Below are 21,051 nucleotides of genomic sequence, written 5' to 3' on the forward strand. Positions count from 1 at the left end.
TGTGCATTTTTTTTTTACATGATTTTAGCTTAATTTTCCACATTATGATTTATATGAAATATATTCATACTTATATTTCTCTCATTAAATTTCCTAGTTGAGCACCTGAATATGGATGAAAGGTATTTCCTGCCAATTTTAAATAAATCAATTCAATTATAAAAATTAAAATGAAAATCAGATTAACAATTTAATTATAGAAAACTGCACACAAAATATGTGACAAAATTAAAAAAGAAATTATTTAATTTTAATTTTAATTTTCTGTGTGACAATGCATTGTCCCTGTCAAATTGAAAAAATAAATAAATAAATAAATGCAGTTGGTGATTTGACATTTATTTTCACTGCAGTCTCGAGGCAAGACAAAATTCCTGCCAAATTTGCTGGTTTTCACAGACATCCCTGCAAGCATGGAAATTGGTATATAAGCGCAAATTAAGTGCAAATTTTCACCCTACAATTATTTAATATGGAATAACAAGGACATACTATTTAAAAACAAATCTTTATTCTATCATACTTTGTTCAATTAATGTATTATTTTAGTAGGACAATTTGTTAATTCCCATGAGTATTTGTTGTCATACACTTCAAAAATGTTGTTGTTATTTCATCAAAAAGTCTATGCCTCCAAAAGTAATAAACAGCCTATATAATTAGGAAATACATTCCAAGGACTTTAGGAACTCTCTTCTTCATAAACTCTATTAACCATTTAATTTTGAAAGTGTCATTAAGTTTACTATAATCCAAGACCTCAAGTCCCCCTTGCTCTTTAGGATTACAAATTATGTCCTTTTTTAAATAATGTGGGTTTTTCCATACAGCCACTATACATCACTTGAACAATAAGCCCCGCCCACTGATTAACAGAGTTTGCATACAGGTTGACTTTGAAAATAAAAACTATGAAATAAAAGTTTTACATTTTTAATTTGAAACTATTATTGAGTGAGCATTAACAAAAAGTAAAAACTGTATTTGCATTTTTATATTGGCAGTCTTGTCTCGAGATTGCAGTGAAAATTAAATATCAAATCACCAACTGCATTTTATTTTTCAGTTTGCCATGGACGATGCATTGTCAGTGAAAATTAAATTAAATTAAATTAAATTAAATCGTTTCATTTTCAATTTTGGCACATATTTTGCGTACAGGTTTCTATATTGAAACATATATGTTAATCTGGTTTTCATTTTTATAATTGAATTGATTTATTTAAAATTGGCAGAAAATACCTTCCATACCTGGATCTCTGACATGGATAAACCAGTAACATCTGAGACAGTTGTGTAATATACAGGTACATGAAAGAAACAAGGAGAATAAATAAAATAAAAATCAATCCCTAGAACAAAAAAGAAACACCCATATATTTTAAGTGATAAAATTGTAACCTTTTTCAACTGCAGGTAAAACATATTACTGTCTTCATCAGTATACGTAATTTTTACCTTGATATGTTTGGGTGGAGTGGCCTCCTCAATACTTTTTTCATGCTGCTGTTTCAGGGCTTGAGCAGAAATTTTTGGCAAATTCTGTTCTCCAATTACCAGCACTTTAACAGGTTAATGGAAAATGAGAATGAGAAAATTTAAAAAAATAAATAAATTATGAGATAATTTGTTATTTAAAAAAAAAACTGCTTTTGAACAGTACCTTTCTCATCATAATGATCCCCAAAACTTGAGGACACACTCTGATGAACATTCTGGTCCAGGGAAACCTAACATGAAAACAGTGAGCAGCACTCCTTATAAAAAAGATTGTCTACCAACAAAATATAGGTTTTTAGTAAACTTTATTAAGTTTGGAACAGCGTGAGAGTGAGTAAATGATAACAGAATTTTTTTATTGGGCATCTCACATCTTGTGTGGGTATACCTGAGCATTTGAGGTACTGCTTTCTTTAACACTGCTTCGTACTGTCACCTCTGATGAACTCACTACCTGCTATCAAGACAGAGAACACCTGTTGTTAGACAAACATACTCAATGCCTTGTGATATGAAAATTAGTCATGTTTAGTGCATTAACAAATAGGGGATTCAGCAGCATTGCAAACTGTACTGTAATAAGTCTAGTTTTAGTCTATTTTTGTGGAATGGAGTTAGTGTTGTGGGTCCCTTGTGTATTCATCTGGAGTACCTGTCTCTGCTGTTGGTGGTATTGTGTAACAGTGCTTTGGGATGCAGAAGAGGAACTAAACTCTTGGCTTTCAAACTGTTTCTTGACACTGGCCAGTCCGCCTGGCAGAGAGCATGGCTCAGAGCTGTCCATGACCTTAAAACACAAAATAAAATGGTAATACACATTCATAAATATACATACGGTATACATAAGCTTGCATACATTGAATAGATATGAGACATATGATTCTCCTCTAGGGGGCACTACAAGGTTGAAAACAAAGTCTTTGATTTAGTCTTTTACTTAGAACCAAATACGCAGTATCTTTTGACAAGTCGTATCAGTATTTGTTATTGTTAATCCTTTAGTATTAAATTACATTCTAAACTTCCCAATAGAAAATAAAAAATATGCAAGTCTGTACATAGAGTACCTTCCAGTCTACAAATTCTCCAAGCAACCGACAAAATGTATTTCCATGGTTGTAGCTGGTTAGGATACAAGCACAAATTGTTTAGGACACTGTGTAATCCTCATCCAGTACCTGCCATCTCAAATTATTTAATGCAGCCCAAATTCCCACATGGGATCACTAAAGTGCAAATCGATTTAATGTGTAATTTATGCATCTATTATGTATAACACAACCATTAAGTACTGCATGCTTATATGGGCTGAAAGGATTTTTTTTTTCTGAGTTGCAAATATTAAATAGGAGGTGGAAGGCCTTAGACAAGAAGTAAGAAATATGTGCCTATTTTTCCTTCACTACAGGTAATATGATATTAGTGTGTGGGCTAGCGTATGTTCATGCATGTTTGTGCTGGTAAATACCACAGATGGGCTTCTCTCCTCCTTGGTAGTGGCAGCTTGGTATAAGGCCAGTCTCTGCTTGAGAGGCACAGTCTCAGCCTCACCGTCGGCTGGTCTCTCTCTAGACGGTGAAACACCTACGCTGCCCGCAGCTGAAATACACACAGAGACACAGTCAGGTTGCAAGGTCTGCATCATTAAACCTGAAACTGTAACATAAATAAATGCATTTCTTCACCCTGACTCAGTACTCTTTATTGGTTCATGGCAAATTAATGTTAGATTAGAGATCACATCATCTGTCATATTTTCAAGAGTAAATTTAGCCAGACAAAGTCAAACTGACATCAGGGATGTATTGTGACAGCTAATGCTGACTCTCTCTCTGTCTCCCAGTCTATAGATGGCTCTAAAGACAAGTTGAGAAATGATGTCATAAAGCATGCATGCCGTTCTCATCAATCACGGTTTTCAAAGTTGGATCCCCCAAGCCATCACCACTACCAGCTCTGGTAAGGGTTGTACACATATAAGGTCATATTACATGGGAGCTATGAGGATGCACAATATATTTTTACCATAACTGTCAGTAACAATATAAGAGTTTCTTTTTTAATGTATTAGTATTATCAATAATTAAATTTATTATTTATAATAATATATTATACATTTAAAGTACTTTTTATAACAGCAAGAGTTTAATAACACTGTTACATATAATTATTTGCAGAAATTAAAACTTAAAATCTTTACATGAAGCATTTTTTAACATCATGGTATGGAATTCTCTTATTGGCCATTGGTGGATTATCAGCCATGACATGAAAATAATTATTGGCTTATCAGTATTAGCCAGAAATGTAGTGGCTGATGTACAAAGTTACTTTATAATGACAATGTAATTATTTTGTTATGATTAGTACTGTAGTAATTATTTAGGTAATACTACAGTATGAAAGCTTGTTTCGATTAAGGAATAAAAAATTAAATTTTACATATATATATTTTTAATTCCACAACTCTGACTTTTTCTAGCAATTCTGAGTTTACATCCGACAGTTCACAACTGCAAGATATAAACTCAGAATTGTGAGATATAAACTTGCATTTGCGAGAAAAAGTCTGAATTGTGAGGACAAAATTGCAGTTACCTTTTTTATTTTTTATTCAGTGGTGGAAACAAAAATATATATATTGTAAACTCAGAATTGAGAAATATTAGAGAGAGTTGCAATTACCTTTTTTATTCCATAGCTGAAACGAGCTTCAGTAGCATGAGTTCCAAATCCTTTAATATTAAATGTTTGTTAAATAGCTTTAAAAAGTATTTTAAATATCTTAAAATCACATAAGACATTACTATGAAAACGCAATAAACATAAAACTGTATGATTATTGTATCAAGATGATTTCCGAATAAAATATCAAAACAGTATTGTCAGACACATGCTAGCTCTTTGAATAGTTGGACATTATAAATTCTTCATTGATTAAACATTTGAATTCTGTCCATCACTCATAAAGATAAGAGCCTATGGAAGATGTACTGGAATGCTATTCGCTGATGATTTCAAGCCAGATCTTTGTACTGTGTCATACACCCACACTGCTTTTCTTGCATCAGTAAAGCATGAGCGTATTACCATGTGACCAAGATATGTTCCCCATAACCGTTAATTTTAGCAGAGCAGTTATTCAGAGCATGCCAGTGTAAAACTAGCCCAGCAGAGGGATAGAGATGATTCACATCCAGAATAAGCAGGCTTTAGTAGCTGTTGAACAGAAACTATATACCTGAGGGTTTCTGACACTTTTCAAATACAGAGACAAGGGAATGTGGAGACAGAGGGATCACACACTCATTTGTCATTATGAGAAGAGAAAGACAGCAGGGAAGATGGACGATGAACATTCCAGAAAACCTCCAAGTATCTAGAACCGCAGGGGTTAGCAGCTTTCTAGACTATCGTCCATTACCATGACGTGAAGTAACCACAATACAGAGAGCAATTAAAGAAGACTTATTTTATACCAAGGCAGTAAGTTTCATATTTCAGAGAGGGAGAAAGAGTGTGAGGTGCCCAGGAAGAGTGACTTCCTAAAATGCAAAGCCATAGCAATCTTTAAATCAGTCACTTGCCTATCATGAAAGTGAAAAAATTGAAAGTGACGTGACATACAGCCAAGTATGGTGACCCATACTCAGAATTTGTGCTCTGCATTTAACCCATCCAAAGTGCACACACACATCAGTGAACACACACATATACCGTGAACACACACATGGAGCAGTGGGCAGACATTTATGCTGTGGCGCCCGGGGAGCAGTTCGGGGTTCGGTACCTTGCTCAAGGGCACCTCAGTCGTGGTATTGCCAGCCCGAGATTCGAACCCACAACCTTAGGGTTAGGAGTTAAACTCTCTAACCACTAGCCCACGACTTCCTCTTTCATTCAGGTTTCTGCTTTTTAAATAACATTATCTGCCACAGTTCTGACTTTTTATGTGACTAATGACTAACAGAAATAGGAAGTAGTGCAGATCAATTGTTTTATTTCATTTATTTGTTATTTTGATCAGTTACTGCCCTGGTTTTGGTTCACTTTGTCAGTATTAGCAGTATTAGACATCTGCTAAATGTGTGATTAATCTGTGTAAGCATTATGTCAGCAGGCCTGTAATATTCTAGACTGTAGTCTATGGAATGCAGAAGTAGCTTACAGGCTAAATTAAGAAAGCCCGGTCTTTGGGACTCTATTCTAAGACACTCATGGACTGAACCAACATATATGACACTCACTGCCACACAGCAACCACAATGCACATTAGAAAAAAGACAATTTCAATTTTATCTCATCTCATTTTCCAGTTTTCTTTACATTGTCCATATAATTGTTCATACAACTTTTAATTCTTGGAACCAACTGCTACTACTCAGTTCAATTGTAGTGCATTGTTATTGTTAAATGAAAAGCATAATAAGTTTGAATTGCTAAAACCCAAAACTTGGAGTTCTTGTCTTGCTGAAATAGCCAAGTAAACAAGTACAACATGTATTGGAAAATCTGAAAGTCTTTGGTTTAACAAAAGAACACTTTCTTTTTATATAAATAATACTCATCAATATTCATTTTGCTCAACTCCATTAGGATGTAACAATATGCCATGTGTCCTCTTCATGCAATCTTAATGAGCGCTCCTGAACACGTGTGCATGCACCACTGGCCTTTTGCACTTTAAACCTGGAAATGTATAAACTCAACCTTATGTACCATTTTAATTTAAAAAAGGCTAAGAATCAATGTTTTATGAGATTATTATCAAATAATGAATTAATGAGTAGCACTGATTACTTTAATTCTTCATCAAATTGGTTAAATTATAAGCCATGAATCTTCCAAATGAAACTTCCTCTCTAGTGATATATTAGAGAAGTACAACCGACATCTGCATCAGAAAAGCACACTCACCTACAGAGGTCTGAAGTTTCCTCTATGTTTTTCAAAGTTACTATAGTGTCACCTGGACAATCAAGATCCCACCTGGAGATCCCTATCCCTCCCAAAGTCCTTGTGTAAAAGTGTGAGTATGTTTGGAGACCAGCTCCAGTCTACTATCCGGTTCACCTCTGAGTGATGGAAGGCAGGGACAGCTGGTTGTATTTCAGAGGCCCCAACCATTACCCTCCTCCTCTTTAAAAGATTGCCAGTCTGCTAGGCCTTTTTTTAGATAAGCTGCTCAACATGCCCTTAACCTGAAGTCACAGACAAACAGACAGACAGACACACTGAGGGGGAGAGGCACCCTTCTGTCTGAGAGATTTTAGGGTCCTTCATCCTTGGCTTTAATGAAATGAACAGCTCATTTCACGTTTGCATTTTTAAAATGATAAAAAGAATAGTTAAATCTTTTAACAGACCACAGCTGTTAAGCTCCACAAATCACAGAAAAATACATAAATGCATCATTAAAGTAGTCCATACATTGCGTTTGCTATATTCCAAGTCTTCTGAAGTAATTAGCTTTGTGTGAGGAACAGCCCTAAAAAGTGATTGATAATCTCAATAAATACTGATTTATAAATAAATAATATAAATAATGATTTCAATTTCAGTCTGTTCCTTATAGAAAGGTATAGCTTTAGAAGACTTGTAGCACACAAGTCATATGGTCTACCTCTGTGATGCCTATTATGTTTTTGTAACTAAACAGACATGGAAACTCGTTGTCTGGAAAATTCTTCAAAATTTGTTCCTTTTGTGTTGCATGGAAAAAACAACATACAAAACTGGAACAATATGAGGGTGAATAAATAAGGATAAACACAATTTTCAACAGAACTTTCTCTATTTAAAGAGGAGGTGACAGCTACTACAAAGCTCTTATTAATATAAAGTACTTCCAGAAAGATCTTACATGTGTTTGTATGTGCTGGTGTAAGAGTCAGAAATAAGTCATGACTTCAGTCACTGAAAATGACCGTTTTATTTATTAGTTTTAGTTATTTAGTCAAGTAAACCTAAATTAAAATAAGAAATGCTGCTTTTTACATTTTTTTTTACATATATTTTACTTTATTTACATGTTTATTTTATTATAAGTAACACAATTAACCATATTTATTATAAGCAACAAATTTGTGTTTTAATTTTATTTTTATAATTGTTTTTTATTGTTTAATTTGATTGATTTATTTTGTTTATGCATTCATTTTTAGTTTTAGTAAACTAATAACCCTGCTTTTTAAGTTATAAAAAATATTCTCTTATAAATGTAAAAATCTAGGTAGCTAGCTTTGGCCCTAGACAAAAAGTTAAGAGAAAGAAAGTGAGGAGACGGAGTAGAAAATATACAAGCATAACAAATATCAAATTTCCTTCAATTCTTCTGGACAGCATTAAAGCCATGCATCACATGATGTCAGACACCAACACTCAAGAGAATGCAACACACTTGAGCGATGAACATCAACATATCCAGTGTAGGAAGATATGCATGTGTGAATGTATGTGTATGTGCGCAGACTGGTCATATAGAAGGTTGTCTATTTAAAAGACAAACTGATAGCCCGATTTAAAGAATGAAAGAGGGATAACCAAAGACAGACACACGCAGACACTGACCATACACAAATCAACTCACCTGTCAAACACACCTATTAAATTACACAGGCCTCCCACTAGCATACGATTGTCACTGCATATATTTAAAAAATTGTACACTGAAGCATTGTAAAGGAAAGTTTTGGTCTAATAGGGATACTTTTGAGACTATATCTGATTAAACTCAAAAAGACAGTAACAAGTGCATGCCTTAAGAACAAGTTTGCAGCAGAAATCCCAACACATGTACATACATATATACACACACATGCATGAACACTAGGGCTGAAGTCTGTCATCACAGTTGTCATCATGCTAGACAGCAATGTGTGAAGTCTTTAATCATGTCACCTTTATACACACAAACACATATTGAATTTTCACAAACATGTAAATCATGCGAAAAAATGAAGAGATTGCAAACAGTACAGTTTCAAATTTCCTGAATCAGTCTTTAAATAGCCGAACATAAACATCTTTATGGTGAATTACAAAATTCTGGTGTTCAGTTGAAAAGAAACTGTGTTACTGTATTATAAGTATATGTAGTATAAGCCAAAAGATACTCACATCCACCAAAGTTTGAGTCCTGATTCGACATTTTTTCTCCTACACCACTATATTTCTCTGCAACTCTCCCACTTGACGAATATGAACTATTCACTTCCTAGAGAGAGAGAAAAAAAGGAAAGAGAGAGAGAGAGGCAGGTGTGGTTAGAGAACACTTTCTAGTCTGTTTCATTTGCATTCAGCAGTTCCACGAGACCTCGAACAAAAGTTCGGAAATAGAGACTGTATTACATGAACCACACGTGTGTTGTTTTGTCTATTTATCATTAACAGTATATCAACAAGACTCAGTTTTGTGTAATATAAGCTAGAGTTCACCTGAAGCTTGAAAGCTGTCAACAAGTCAATAGTATTTCCCTTGAAAGAGGAACATAAAGGGGAAGGAGGTTGAGAACATTGAAATAAACTGCCAACTTTGAAACATATTTACATACTAAAAAAAGTAAATGTATTTATAAAATTTGTTTAAATGTATTTTCAGTGTGGATGTATTTTGAATATTACTGTCATTAGACACGCAACAAAAGAAAACATATAGGCTATTCTGCCATAACACTAAGTTTAAGTCACATAGCATTAAAAATACAATCAACATTAGTGCTTTAGTATTTTAAATGAAAAGTTACACTGTAAAAAAACAGGTAATGTCCTGGAAGAAAATTACCAGTACATTTTCCGGTAAGTTTATTGACATTTCCTTCAAACCTAAAACACAACACAATTTAGTGCAATTCAATAAATGTATGTGAGAAATCAATGCAGAAAATAATTATTTCATATCAACACAATACATTGGGCTGTATTTATATGAACATTAGAGTGTAGTGTTAGAATATTTTACATTATTTTAATGTTTTATTTATTTGTTTTTATTTTTGTTGCAATTATCTTAACAATTCAAAGCTGCTAAATTTACATAGTCTGTGCAGTAAAAAGAGCTCAGCATGTCTAATCATCATCATTGCCTATGCTTTTGAAAAATCATGACAAATAATAATTAAAAAACAAACAAACAAACAAAAAAAAACAAAAAAAACAATGTAAAGGTGTCCAGTGTCCAGGTGACCACTCAGCTAACTGGTTCATATGGAAGCCTGATTCTGCCACAGAATCAAAAAAGTAATTATGTCTCAGAATTGCGAGATTTAAACTTGCATTTCAGAGAAGAAAAGTCAGAACTGTGAGATATAAACCTGGAAAAATTCTGAGTTTATATCTTACAGGTCGGTTTTTTGTTTGTTTGTTTGTTAGAATTGAGAGATAAAAACAAAACAAAAAACAAACAAACATTTTTTTGGCAGAAATTGGCTTCCATAGATTCATGATGAGCTCACTTGTTGACTTAATGTTGCTACTTCAGGTAATGTATTGATATCTGCAGAGTTTCTGAGGAAATAAGACTGCAATGTTTGAAAAGGTTAGTTCACCACAAAATAGAATTTCTGTAATTATTTACTAAACTTCATTTGTTGTTCCAAACCTGTATAATTTTCTTTCTTCCATGGAACACAAAAGGAGAAATTTAGCAGAATGTCACCATTTACTTTCAGTGTATGGAAAAGAACTCCTTTTGTATTCCTGGGGGAGGGGGGGGGGGGGGTGATCAGTTTAAATTAACATGAGGATGAGTAAATTATGGTTTTCATTGTGGGGTATATATATATATATATATATATATATATATATATATATATATATATATATATATATATATATATATATATATATATATATTCATACAGCCATTCAAATGTTTGGGATCAGTAAGACTTTTGAAAACAGTAACAATGTGAAATATTACTACAATTTAAAATAACGGTTTTCTACAACCAAGGTTTGTAGAACACTTATATTTTGTTGCGCTTTTGTTGTTTTGATTGCTTCTGTTACCCTCATTTGTAAGTCACTTTGGATAAAAGCGTCTTCTAAATGATTAAATGTAAATATACTTTAAAATTGTATTTATTCCTGTGATGCAAATCTGAATTTTCAGCATCATTACTCCAGCCTTCAGTGTCACATGATCCTTCAGAAATCCTTCTAATATGCTGATTTTTATCTGTGTTGGAAATAGTTGTGCTGCATAATATTTTTTGGAACCTGTGATATTTTCAGGATTTTTCAAATAAAAAGTAATAAAATGTACAGCATTTATTTAAAACAGTTTTTTTTGTAACAATATAACATTGATAAATTAGCATATTGATAATAGATAAGAATGATTTCTGAAAGATCAGATGACAAGGACAACCGGAATAAATTATAATTTAAAGTATATTAACTGATATATATTATATATATTATGCTATTTATGCTATTTTCACCCTCTAGCACTCTCTCTGTCTGTTTTGCTTCACAAAAGAATTTGCAAATCAAATCGTCCCATATCAGATGTTCCATAATGTACTAGTGCGCACGCAGACACACACACATTGATTGTGTCCTGTGGAGTCATATTTCACTATTCAGCTCATCTGGCATAAGACGCACACGCAGAGTCTGTGGAATACTGAGCCAGGAGGTCAAAGTTCATCCTGGCCAACAGAACAGGTGGTTTCATTTACACACACTGAAAGACTGAGTTTCACTTTATCAGTTACACTGCAAGTAAATTAAAGGCTAACTACTGTAAATGAATTCTTATAGGTTTCTCATGTTTTCATTACTGCCAAAGTGCTGTCAAACACTGCTGATACTTTCAAATGCACTGATACTTTGGCAGAAAGAACCTGTTAAATCTCTTAAGCAGTTAACATTTTCTTGTTAATACTCCCACTCATGAATGGAGCATGCGGACCTTCTCAGTCAATTAAAAATTACAAAAACCAAAGGGATTTACAAATCAAATCTTGCCAAGACTGTGTGTTTACTGTACCACGGTACAGTACTTGGATACATATTGGTACTAAATAATACCAAATTCACATACCATGGTATTTCAAACTATTTCAGAGAATACCATGGTACTACCTCTATAGTGTTAAAAAAAACTGTCCAAAATGGCAACAGCATGGTATTAACTTGTGTGTTTTAGATTTTCCCATTTATGATGGCCTGTAAAGTGAAATATTATCTAACAAGCTTATTAAACATAAGAAAATGATTGAATAGAAGTCAACGAACCTCAGTTAGAGAGAAACTAGATGTCGCAAACAGGGTTATTATAATTAACTAAAACTATTTAAAAAAAATTGTTAACTGAAATAAAGTTAAAAAGATAAAGAAAGAAAACTTTGACTAAACTAAAATCAAGAATGTTGCCTAGGCAACTAAAATAAGTTGTTAAGCATTACGTTGAAGACATAAAATTACTAAGTGACAATAAATAAAATCGAATAAAATACAAATGAAAAGTAAAAACACAACAAAAATACTAAAGATTTAACAAGAATTACACTGAAAATATAAAAATAAAACTTGTTTTTAAAAACTATAATAGTATATTAATAACACTACAATAGTAAGCTACTATGAACAGTCTATAACAGTCTTTAAGTGTATGCTGATGACTAAATGTCATTTTTAGTAGTATGACAGGCTCCTAGCTCACTGTACAACATAAAAATTCAGTATGCTGATCTGCTAAACCAGAAATGTCCTTGGTTTTCATTTCAGAAATCTGGTCAGAAATCTTCGTGTGTTTGTGTGCGTAAGGGGATTTCCTGTTTTTGTAAGCACCACTGAGAGTCTCCCATTACTCTCCTGTCTCTGTGATAAGTGGACACATTTAAACATGAGTCTCTGACCTGGAGTTAGAAAAACAAGACAGCAGGGCAGCTCTCTCTCTCTCTCTCTCTCTCTCTCTCTCTCTCTCTCTCTCTCTCTCACACACACACACACACACACACACACACAAACAGATATATAGCCATCTTTCTTGCTAACACAAACTGTTTTCCCAAACATACAGGAGATGAATGATGGAGGGTGACAGGGTTTGTAGTCTGAACAAGGTTGCAGGTTAATCTACATGAAGTGAAGACATGGTATGATTACCATGCACACATGAGATGACACGAAAACACATACCGAACATCCCGTGACAGTACGTGAAGATCCAAACGTCTAAATATCTGAGTTATTGTCCCCAGGCCTTGACCAACAGTTCTGTTTTCTTTTTTTTTAAAAACACTACAGGCAGCCAGAAACAGTCACAAGGAGCTGCTTTTAGCCTGAGTGCTACACATAGCACAAGGATAACTATAAAAGAATGAGATGACAGCACCTAACACTTTCTACACTTTTAGCGCTATAGTTACTGTGTTTGTAGGGTATATTTAGCAGTAGCAGGGCAGTGATTAACTGTCAGCTAGCTTTAGCCTGTAGCATGAGTTCATGTCTATTTAAAACTAAATGTAAAGGAATGTTGCAGGATCAAGTTATATTGAGGTTTGACAATGCTGTTGATTACTACAGAAAATCATTCAGACTCAGAGCTCAGTTTATAAAAATAAACAAAATGGCAGTAATAGATTTACAATGGAAAGTATATACGTGGTAATAAATCATTTCTTTTAGCTGTGGGACTGCAATTTTAGGCAGATGAACGTGTAATTAAGTTTTACCAACCAATTCCTGTGGATGGATTTTTCTCATTGTCATTTAGTCCCTGCATGGGGTCAATGCACAGGTCATGCTATAGTTAGATGTACCAGCTTTTAATTGCCATTACAGGAAAAAATGGATATAACTTTGCATAGACAAGGCCAGTAGTTTTATCACTTTGATCTCATGTTAACATCTATAATGTTTTAAAAAGAAGTACACTTTAGCACATTTAAGAGTACTTATTACATTCATAATATACTGAAGTACAGTGTGTTAATTGCAATTTAAATGAAAATGTATTTTCGTTTGAATGTATTATAAATGCAATTACCATATTTTTTTGACTTATGTTTAAAATGACAAGCATTAACAGTAAACTAAAATATATTTTCATTTCTGTTGAAATTTGTCACATATTTAAATATATTAGTAATTACATATAAATTAATAATAACTTTAAACGTAATGCTGAATAAAACACTACACTTAAAATTATTGTCATGAACTTTACATAAACTATTATGTTAGTCTAAGTACATCAGAATAAGTGTAAGAAAGGTGTTAAAAAGCTGTCATGAAAGTATACTCTCTAAGTACACTTGATAGATCTTTTATTTCATTAATATATCAGATTAATATATTATTAGAAAGCACATTTTTAAAAAATATGTATACATACTTTTAAGGTTTGAAGAACACTGAAGGTGCATGTTCAGTACAATTAAATGTACTTCTTTTTCTCAAGGCTATACTTGTGAAACAGTGTATATTTTGACCACAACCCCCGGTGAAATATAGACTGCCACTATAAGAACACTAATGTACACAAGATTTGAATCTGTTATTAAAAACTGATGTGCAAGTGAAATTATTTTTGTGGTAATTGACAGCATGTCCTAAAATATTTCTTTGCCTGTACTCATACTGATACACAGCATAGACAACCATCTGGACCACCGTGGGAATTCATGCTGCATTATTCTGGTATTTTCACCAGGGTGTATGAAGTGCTCCACTCTATTCCTTGGATACTGAACATACATATTTGCTTGAAAGAAACAAACAGTGAAATAAAATCTCAAACTTAACTGTTCAAACAAAAAAATCTATTTGTTTATACTGAGACCACATATCCAAACTTAGTCAAACAAAATGAGGTTTTAAGCAGATTAATGAGCCTTACATTTGTTTATACTGACATCTTCTGGACAGAATGCGCAACAACAGATCTCGGCATGCTGAAGAGTTTAAAAGTGCTTGTTACGTAAACCTTGGATGAACCTTCATTAAAATCCAGCTAGACTTTAAACAGGATGTGAGGATTTGTATTTCTTTCTGTTTTAAAGTGGCTGATGAATAACAGGAGAATGATTTCATGTCTGAAATGAAAGTTTCTCAGTCTCTTTCTGACGGCCTTTAATCATGGCTGTATATCCTAACAAGAGTGTCTTTGCATTATGTGCCTAAATTTTAGAAAGAGAGTGTGTGTGTGTGTGTGTGTGTGTGTGTGTGTGTGTGTGTGTGTGTGTGTCTTTGCAAAGGGATCATGAAATATTAAAAACCCCTGTGGGGTGGAGAGGTCATGTTTTAGATAGAAACAATAGATGGATCTCTAGCAATCTCTCTCCTCTTCCTGTGATTATCTAGCCAATAATTAGCCACTCAGTCAGGAAAACCAGTCACTCATTCTGCTCTGCACTCGTCCAAAAATCCCCTCAATCAAGACTCAAGCATCTGATCAGAGGGCCATGCCTGTGTTTCACAACCAGGATGAAAAAATCTACAACTAAGTCACATACCATGGATCACTTCAGTTTTCTGTCAAGCACAAGCTTTATGCAGGGACTATCATGAAAACCCTTACAAAAATGTACGACATCAAAATACCATAGCTAGTAGTTAGTGGTACCATAAATAGACATATCTATCTATCTATCTATCTATCTATCTATCTATCTATCTATCTATCTATCTATCTATCTATCTATCTATCTATCTATCTATCTATCTATCTATCTATCTTAGGTTCATGCAGTAATGTTGTGCATCTTTGTATGATTTTTTTTTAGCTGATATTAACCTTCCACAATGGAAGAGGAGTTTGTGACAATCAGTGTCATTTTAGTATTACTCATATACTATTATAGTATTTATTAATAATTTGAATTAGCTTTTTTTTATTATTAAATATGATTTAAGTTTAATTTAGTTATGTTTCGCTATTAGTTTTTATTTATTTCCTTTTTATTTTTATTTTACCTGCTTCAGCTTAAACTTATTTCAGGTAGTTTCCAGGCATCATTTTCTAATTTTAGTTTAGTTTACGTTTTTCATCTAATAATTATATGTTATTTTAAATTACATATAACCTTATTTCAATTAGGATTTATTTTTTTTATTTTTTTTATTTTTTTATCATTTTAATTTCAGTTAATGATAATAACCCTGGTAACAACTGACTTTTGACTTTTTCAGTTCAAGAAAAGTTGAACTGCAAGACCAAATCACTGCAGTTTTTAACCTAAAAAGTATATCATCTACAATATATACTTTAGTGTGCAGTATAAGTATGTAAATTTGTATGTGGCCAATCACTCTAGTAACTTTGGTATTTCTTTGTCCTGCTGGACAGTGTGTGGACAGTACCTTAGCTTAAGCTAGTACTTTTGAACCATTTTTTTTTTTTTTTATTTATATTTTTATCAGAACAAGGTACATTGAAAGTATTCAGTGACAGAGGCACTCTCAAAGGCATTCATTTTTACTTTTTCTACCCACAACATAAAGAACAAGAAAAAAAAAAAAAAAAAAAAAAAAAAAAAAAAAAAAAAAAAACCTATAGGAGAAGGGGAGGGGTCAATGTATTCAATGTAGGGGGGTTGTTGGTTCAAAGTTGGAGGAGTACATTCTTCTCTACATAGATTATTAAAGGAGTCCCATGTCTTGTAAAAGTTCTGGTTGATCCTCTGAGAAAATATTTGATTTTTTCAGTTTTTAGAAAAAAACATTACATCACTAAGCCATAGTGACAATTTAGGTGGCATTGGTGATTTCCACTCTAAAAGAATTCTTCTTCTAGCTATTAATGTTTGCAAACGCCAAGGCATTTTCTTTATCTTTAGTTATGTGAATGTCGTCATCTGTGACTCCAAACAAAGCCATTATTGGGTTAGGCTGAATTCTTAAATTAAATGCGGAGTTTAAAATTTCAAATATTGAAGACCAAAATTGTCTCAGTTTAGTACATGACCAGAACATATGGGTTAGATCTGCCTTAAATGCAGTGCAACGATCACATGTTTCATCTATATTTGGGTATATTTTAGCCAGTTTGGGTTTACTATAATGAATACGATAGAGAACTTTCATCTGAATCAGATTGAGTGAGTCGTGCACAAGATGAAGTCTTATTTATTCTGTTAACAGCTTTGTCCCAAGTGTCTTCAGATATGCGAATTCCCAACTCTCCCGTCCATTCCTGTTTAATTTTCTCTAGCGATCTATTTTGGAATGTCATAATTAAGTTATATAATTTTAGAAATGAGGCCCTTGAGGTGTGTAGGAGTCTTAAGAATCAAGTCCAACCCTGATTCAGAGGGCATATGAGGAAACACAGAGCATTGGGCTTGAATAAAGTGTCGAACTTGAAGATAACGAAAAAAATCTGACTTTTGAAGATGAAATTTTTGAATCAGGTCATTGTAATTGGCAAAATATTGTCGATGAAAAAGTCACTACATTTAACTATGCCCAGGTCCTGCCATTGCTTAAAAGTAGCATCTAACGTTGCAGCTGGGAAAAGGTTGATTATTACATATGGGAGTTTCCAAGGAAAAGTCTGTTAATTGAAAATGCTTGTCTAAACTGATTATATATTTTGAGAGTCGAAGTTACAACTGGATTTGAGGAAAACTGTGATGGTGAGAATGGTGACTTCATTGTTATCAGCACCAACAATGAGGTTGATTTGCAAGAATTAGCCTCCGCTTCACACCATTCTATATGTGGGGACTGAAACCAATAAATAATTTTTTGTAAATTTGCTGCCCAATAATAATTTTGCAAATTTGGGAGGGCTAACCCTCCGTCCTTTTTCGGTTTTTCAAGAAACTCCCTGCATATTCTTGGCCTTTTGCCCCCCCATATAAAGGAGGACAGCAACCTATTGATTGACTGAAAAAACGACTTTGGCAAGAAAATTGGAAGACTCTGAAACAAATACAATAATCTGGGTAACACATTCATTTTAACACAATTGATTTTACCAGTTAAAGACAAGTATGTAACACTCCACCGTTGGAAATCTGATTCAAGTTTTTTAAGTATGGGATTATAATTTGCTTTAAATAGATCAGTGTTTGAACCATTTGAACCATTTTTTGCTGGTCTTTGCTGCTCATTAGTTCACCATGTTCCGAAATTTACCTATTTCTAAATGCAGAATTACAATATGGTTCTGAATATGAATTATTTGAATTGAATGTGATTAATCAATATGTGTTTAAATGTTTTTTTTTTTTTTGACCATGACATTTTTAATCAAAATTTTATAACCTGCATAAACCCTGCCCCTTCCTTACAAATGACTACAAGCTTACAATCCAATCAACAACCTATGCACAGAATCAATCAGCCTACTTTATTTTCTTTTTGATAATCCATTTCACTCTGATGTACATCACAATATGAAATATTATCTGAATATCTGTGTGCCATTATATCACAATGTATTTTGCCATTATAAAATTCTTTGAGCACTAATAATAGAGTGATTAATTATTCCTGAGCTAATTATGATCTATACTAAAAAGCATTTTCAGGGAAAATAATAAATGAGGTTCTTCATTGGCATCTGTGGCTCCATGAAGAAACTTTAACATCAATGGAAGCTTTCCATTGCACAGAAGGGTCTTTATGGTTAAAAAGGGTTCTTTAAGTTATAAAAATGTTCTTCACACAAAGAAAACAAGAACTATTCAATGAAGGGTTCTTGGGGCAACCAAAAATGGGGAAATCTTGGGGAAAACCTCCTTTTAGAACCTTTGTATGGATATTCTTCACAGGGTGAAATGTGTTTAAAACTCTAAACTAAGCTTGGGCTACTGCACATCTGGTGGTAGCTGATATCAAACTAGCATGTTTAAATAGGCAAAATACCTAATAAATGAACAAGCAATGGGAAGGGGAAGAGAGGAACTTTGTGAATGGTGTGGGCATTGCAATTCTAACATTGCATGCATATTCATAACTAAATGTACTGTAACTGGCCTAGTTTCCAAAGAACAGGATGGTCATCACCACAACTAAACATAACATTCATAACAACCTCTTCTTTTTTGACTCAAAGCTTTTGTTTATGTGTGTGTGTGTGTGTGTGTGTGTGTGTGTGCTCTTGCAAGTATGAGTAAAACCAAACCATGCTAAGCTAATTAGTTAATTTTTTCTTTCTTTATATGTCTATCTCTATATCTCTCTCATTTTCTTCTGTTGGCTTTACACACACATTACCCACATGCATATTATAGGGTTATTTATACAAAAGCCAGTGTTGCGGAAAGATCCCCCAAAATAAGTTATAAATAAAAAAATAAAACGTGTGTGTGTGTTTGTGAGAGAGAGAGAGAGAGAGAGAGAGAGAGAGAGAGAGAGAGAGAGAGAGAGAGAGAGAGCACGTCAACGCACAGTTACTCTGCTTCCCCCAAGTATATTGCCAGTAGCTGCCTCTGTTGTGGGTGTCTGTAGCTTTGTTGTGTGTGTGTGTGCATGCGCACTGATGCACGTTCTCTGCATTTCCAGATTGTGACCTTTCTCTCTCTCTGTCTCTGTGACCTCACAACAATTTAATTTAATGGATTAAATGTTCCTATGTAAAAAGCCAGGAAAACAAGAGCTTTCCAGCACAAAGCAATCTGCCAAACTATGAAACACATCATTTAAACTGATCTTCTCTCTTAATATACTGTCTCTCTTAAATTATATTTTACTCCTTTCATGTCTGCTCTTTCAGTTCTCATTCTTGCATGACTTATTTCCCATTCCCTGTCTCATGATTTTTTCATTCTCAGCCATCAGACAGTCACTTCACTGAACTGTGACTGTTAAACACTAAACTTTCAAACCCATTCTTTGAAGTATGGTAATAACAGTAGCACAAACCTAGGATCCCCTTGAATAGTTTACCCTCCTGGAAAGACCAACAGAAGTTTTTAATGCTGGTAATCATCACTGGATGCAGATGCACTGGTGTTTACCTATCACTATATAAGATTATATAAGATTAAATATGATGTGCTGGTAAATAGCTTGGCTAAATTCAAAACTAGACCAGAACAACATGGAAGCTTAAACTGGTCTTTTGAGCAGGCTGTCCTGCCAATGATCAGGTTTGAGAAAGTGGATATGCTGCTCTGATAACATAGCTGACTCATGCGTAAGTATGCTTTAAAAAAAAAAGAGGCAAAAAAAAAAAAAAAAAAAAAAAAAAAAATCTTATTTCAGCATCATGTGACACTGAAGGCTGGAGTAATGGCTGCTGAAATTTCACCTTTGCCATCACAGGAATGCATTCTATATTCTGCATTCTATTTCACAATATTACTGTTTTCACTTTATTTTTGATCAAATAAATTAATTTCTTTTAAAAGCGTAAACAAATCCTGCAGACCCTGCTACAGAGAACTCAAAATCCTGAGTTTATTTAAAAATATCCATAATTAATCTGGCTAACCATTTTAAATCGTTCAATTAATTATGTTACTGCATATATGTACTTAAAATAAAAAGTACCCTCAGTAAATATCAGTTATACAAATCTTCAGACTATATTTCGAATGCTTGGAAAATAAAATGTGAAAGTCTTGGGAATAGATGACTGAATGTTTTTAAATATGCAGCAAAGGTGTTTTTTTAATGTTTTTCTCTTACCCTCTTCTCTCTCTCTCTCTCTCTCTCTCTCTCCCTTTCTCCCCTTTCTCCGTCTGCTTCTTTCTTTAGTCATGTTGCAACCACCAGCAAAATATCAGAAAAACTATGTCTTAATACACACATTATCTCTCTGCATCAACAGACAGACTCAAGAGCTCAATTGGTCTTCTTTCCATTCTCATTCTTTCATTTTTCACTTTCGCTCTAAGACTCACCACATGTTGTGCCGGCAATTTCTCAAACATTTGCTTCAGGCTGCTGAGTGGGATGTCAACTTCTCAATGTGCCTGTTCTCCTCCAGGTCCTCTTTAGCGTCTGCAGGCCGCAGGGTACGAGGAGACGAAGGAGTGTACTCTCCTTCTTTCGACACCTCTGGTCCATTTCCTGATTGAATTTCCATTGTTTAGGAAACCAGATATTCCAGCCTCCCCCACGAGAGCAGAGAGGACCACTACTGAGAGAGTGGACAGAGGAAGAGAGACACGGTGAGAGAGAGAGAGGAAAAGAGTGAGAAAGGGATGTGGAGGAAGAAGTGCGTGGCACAGTTGTGGTGTCTAGGAGGCTGAACCAGAAGGACAAACCGAGGACAGCCTTGAAGGAGGAGAAAAAGAAAGAAAAGAAAAAAAGTTCTCTGTGAACTCATGCTATGAATTTCCTTCCAGTAAACAATCATCACACGCACACTCAGAATGCCAAAGTTAATGGTTTCAAAAGCACTGCAGTTGAGTAAAACATAATCACACACACTCCTGCCAACAGGAAATGAACATCACTCCTGAACAAATCATGGAAACTTGACCACAGCCCCCTTACTGCTTTGACACCAACACCCTTTCCTTTCAACACACACACATTTCCTAAAACAAAAACCCACCCTGAGACTGTATCCTGCACACAGCCATAAATTTACAAACACACACACACACACACACACACACACACACACACACACACACACAC

At 34.0% G+C, this 21,051-nt stretch overlaps 1 protein-coding gene across 1 annotated transcript in view; it reads right to left on the reverse strand.

The window, feature by feature from the left end:
* LOC109089053 (xin actin-binding repeat-containing protein 2-like) overlaps positions 1 to 20,847 on the reverse strand; it is a 31,481-nt gene extending 10,634 nt beyond the window's left edge. Inside the window, 8 exon segments of the mRNA XM_042757838.1 lie at positions 1,459 to 1,562; positions 1,664 to 1,730; positions 1,889 to 1,957; positions 2,153 to 2,287; positions 2,969 to 3,099; positions 8,620 to 8,716; positions 20,307 to 20,365; positions 20,368 to 20,847. Of these exon segments, the coding sequence (XP_042613772.1) occupies positions 1,459 to 1,562; positions 1,664 to 1,730; positions 1,889 to 1,957; positions 2,153 to 2,287; positions 2,969 to 3,099; positions 8,620 to 8,716; positions 20,307 to 20,365; positions 20,368 to 20,491 (786 nt within the window). The 5' untranslated portion in view covers positions 20,492 to 20,847.
* Positions 20,848 to 21,051: the final 204 nt, after the last annotated feature.

Source organism: Cyprinus carpio, chromosome A6 (genome assembly GCF_018340385.1).
Source record: "Cyprinus carpio isolate SPL01 chromosome A6, ASM1834038v1, whole genome shotgun sequence".
Classification (NCBI taxonomy): Eukaryota; Metazoa; Chordata; class Actinopteri; order Cypriniformes; family Cyprinidae; genus Cyprinus; species Cyprinus carpio.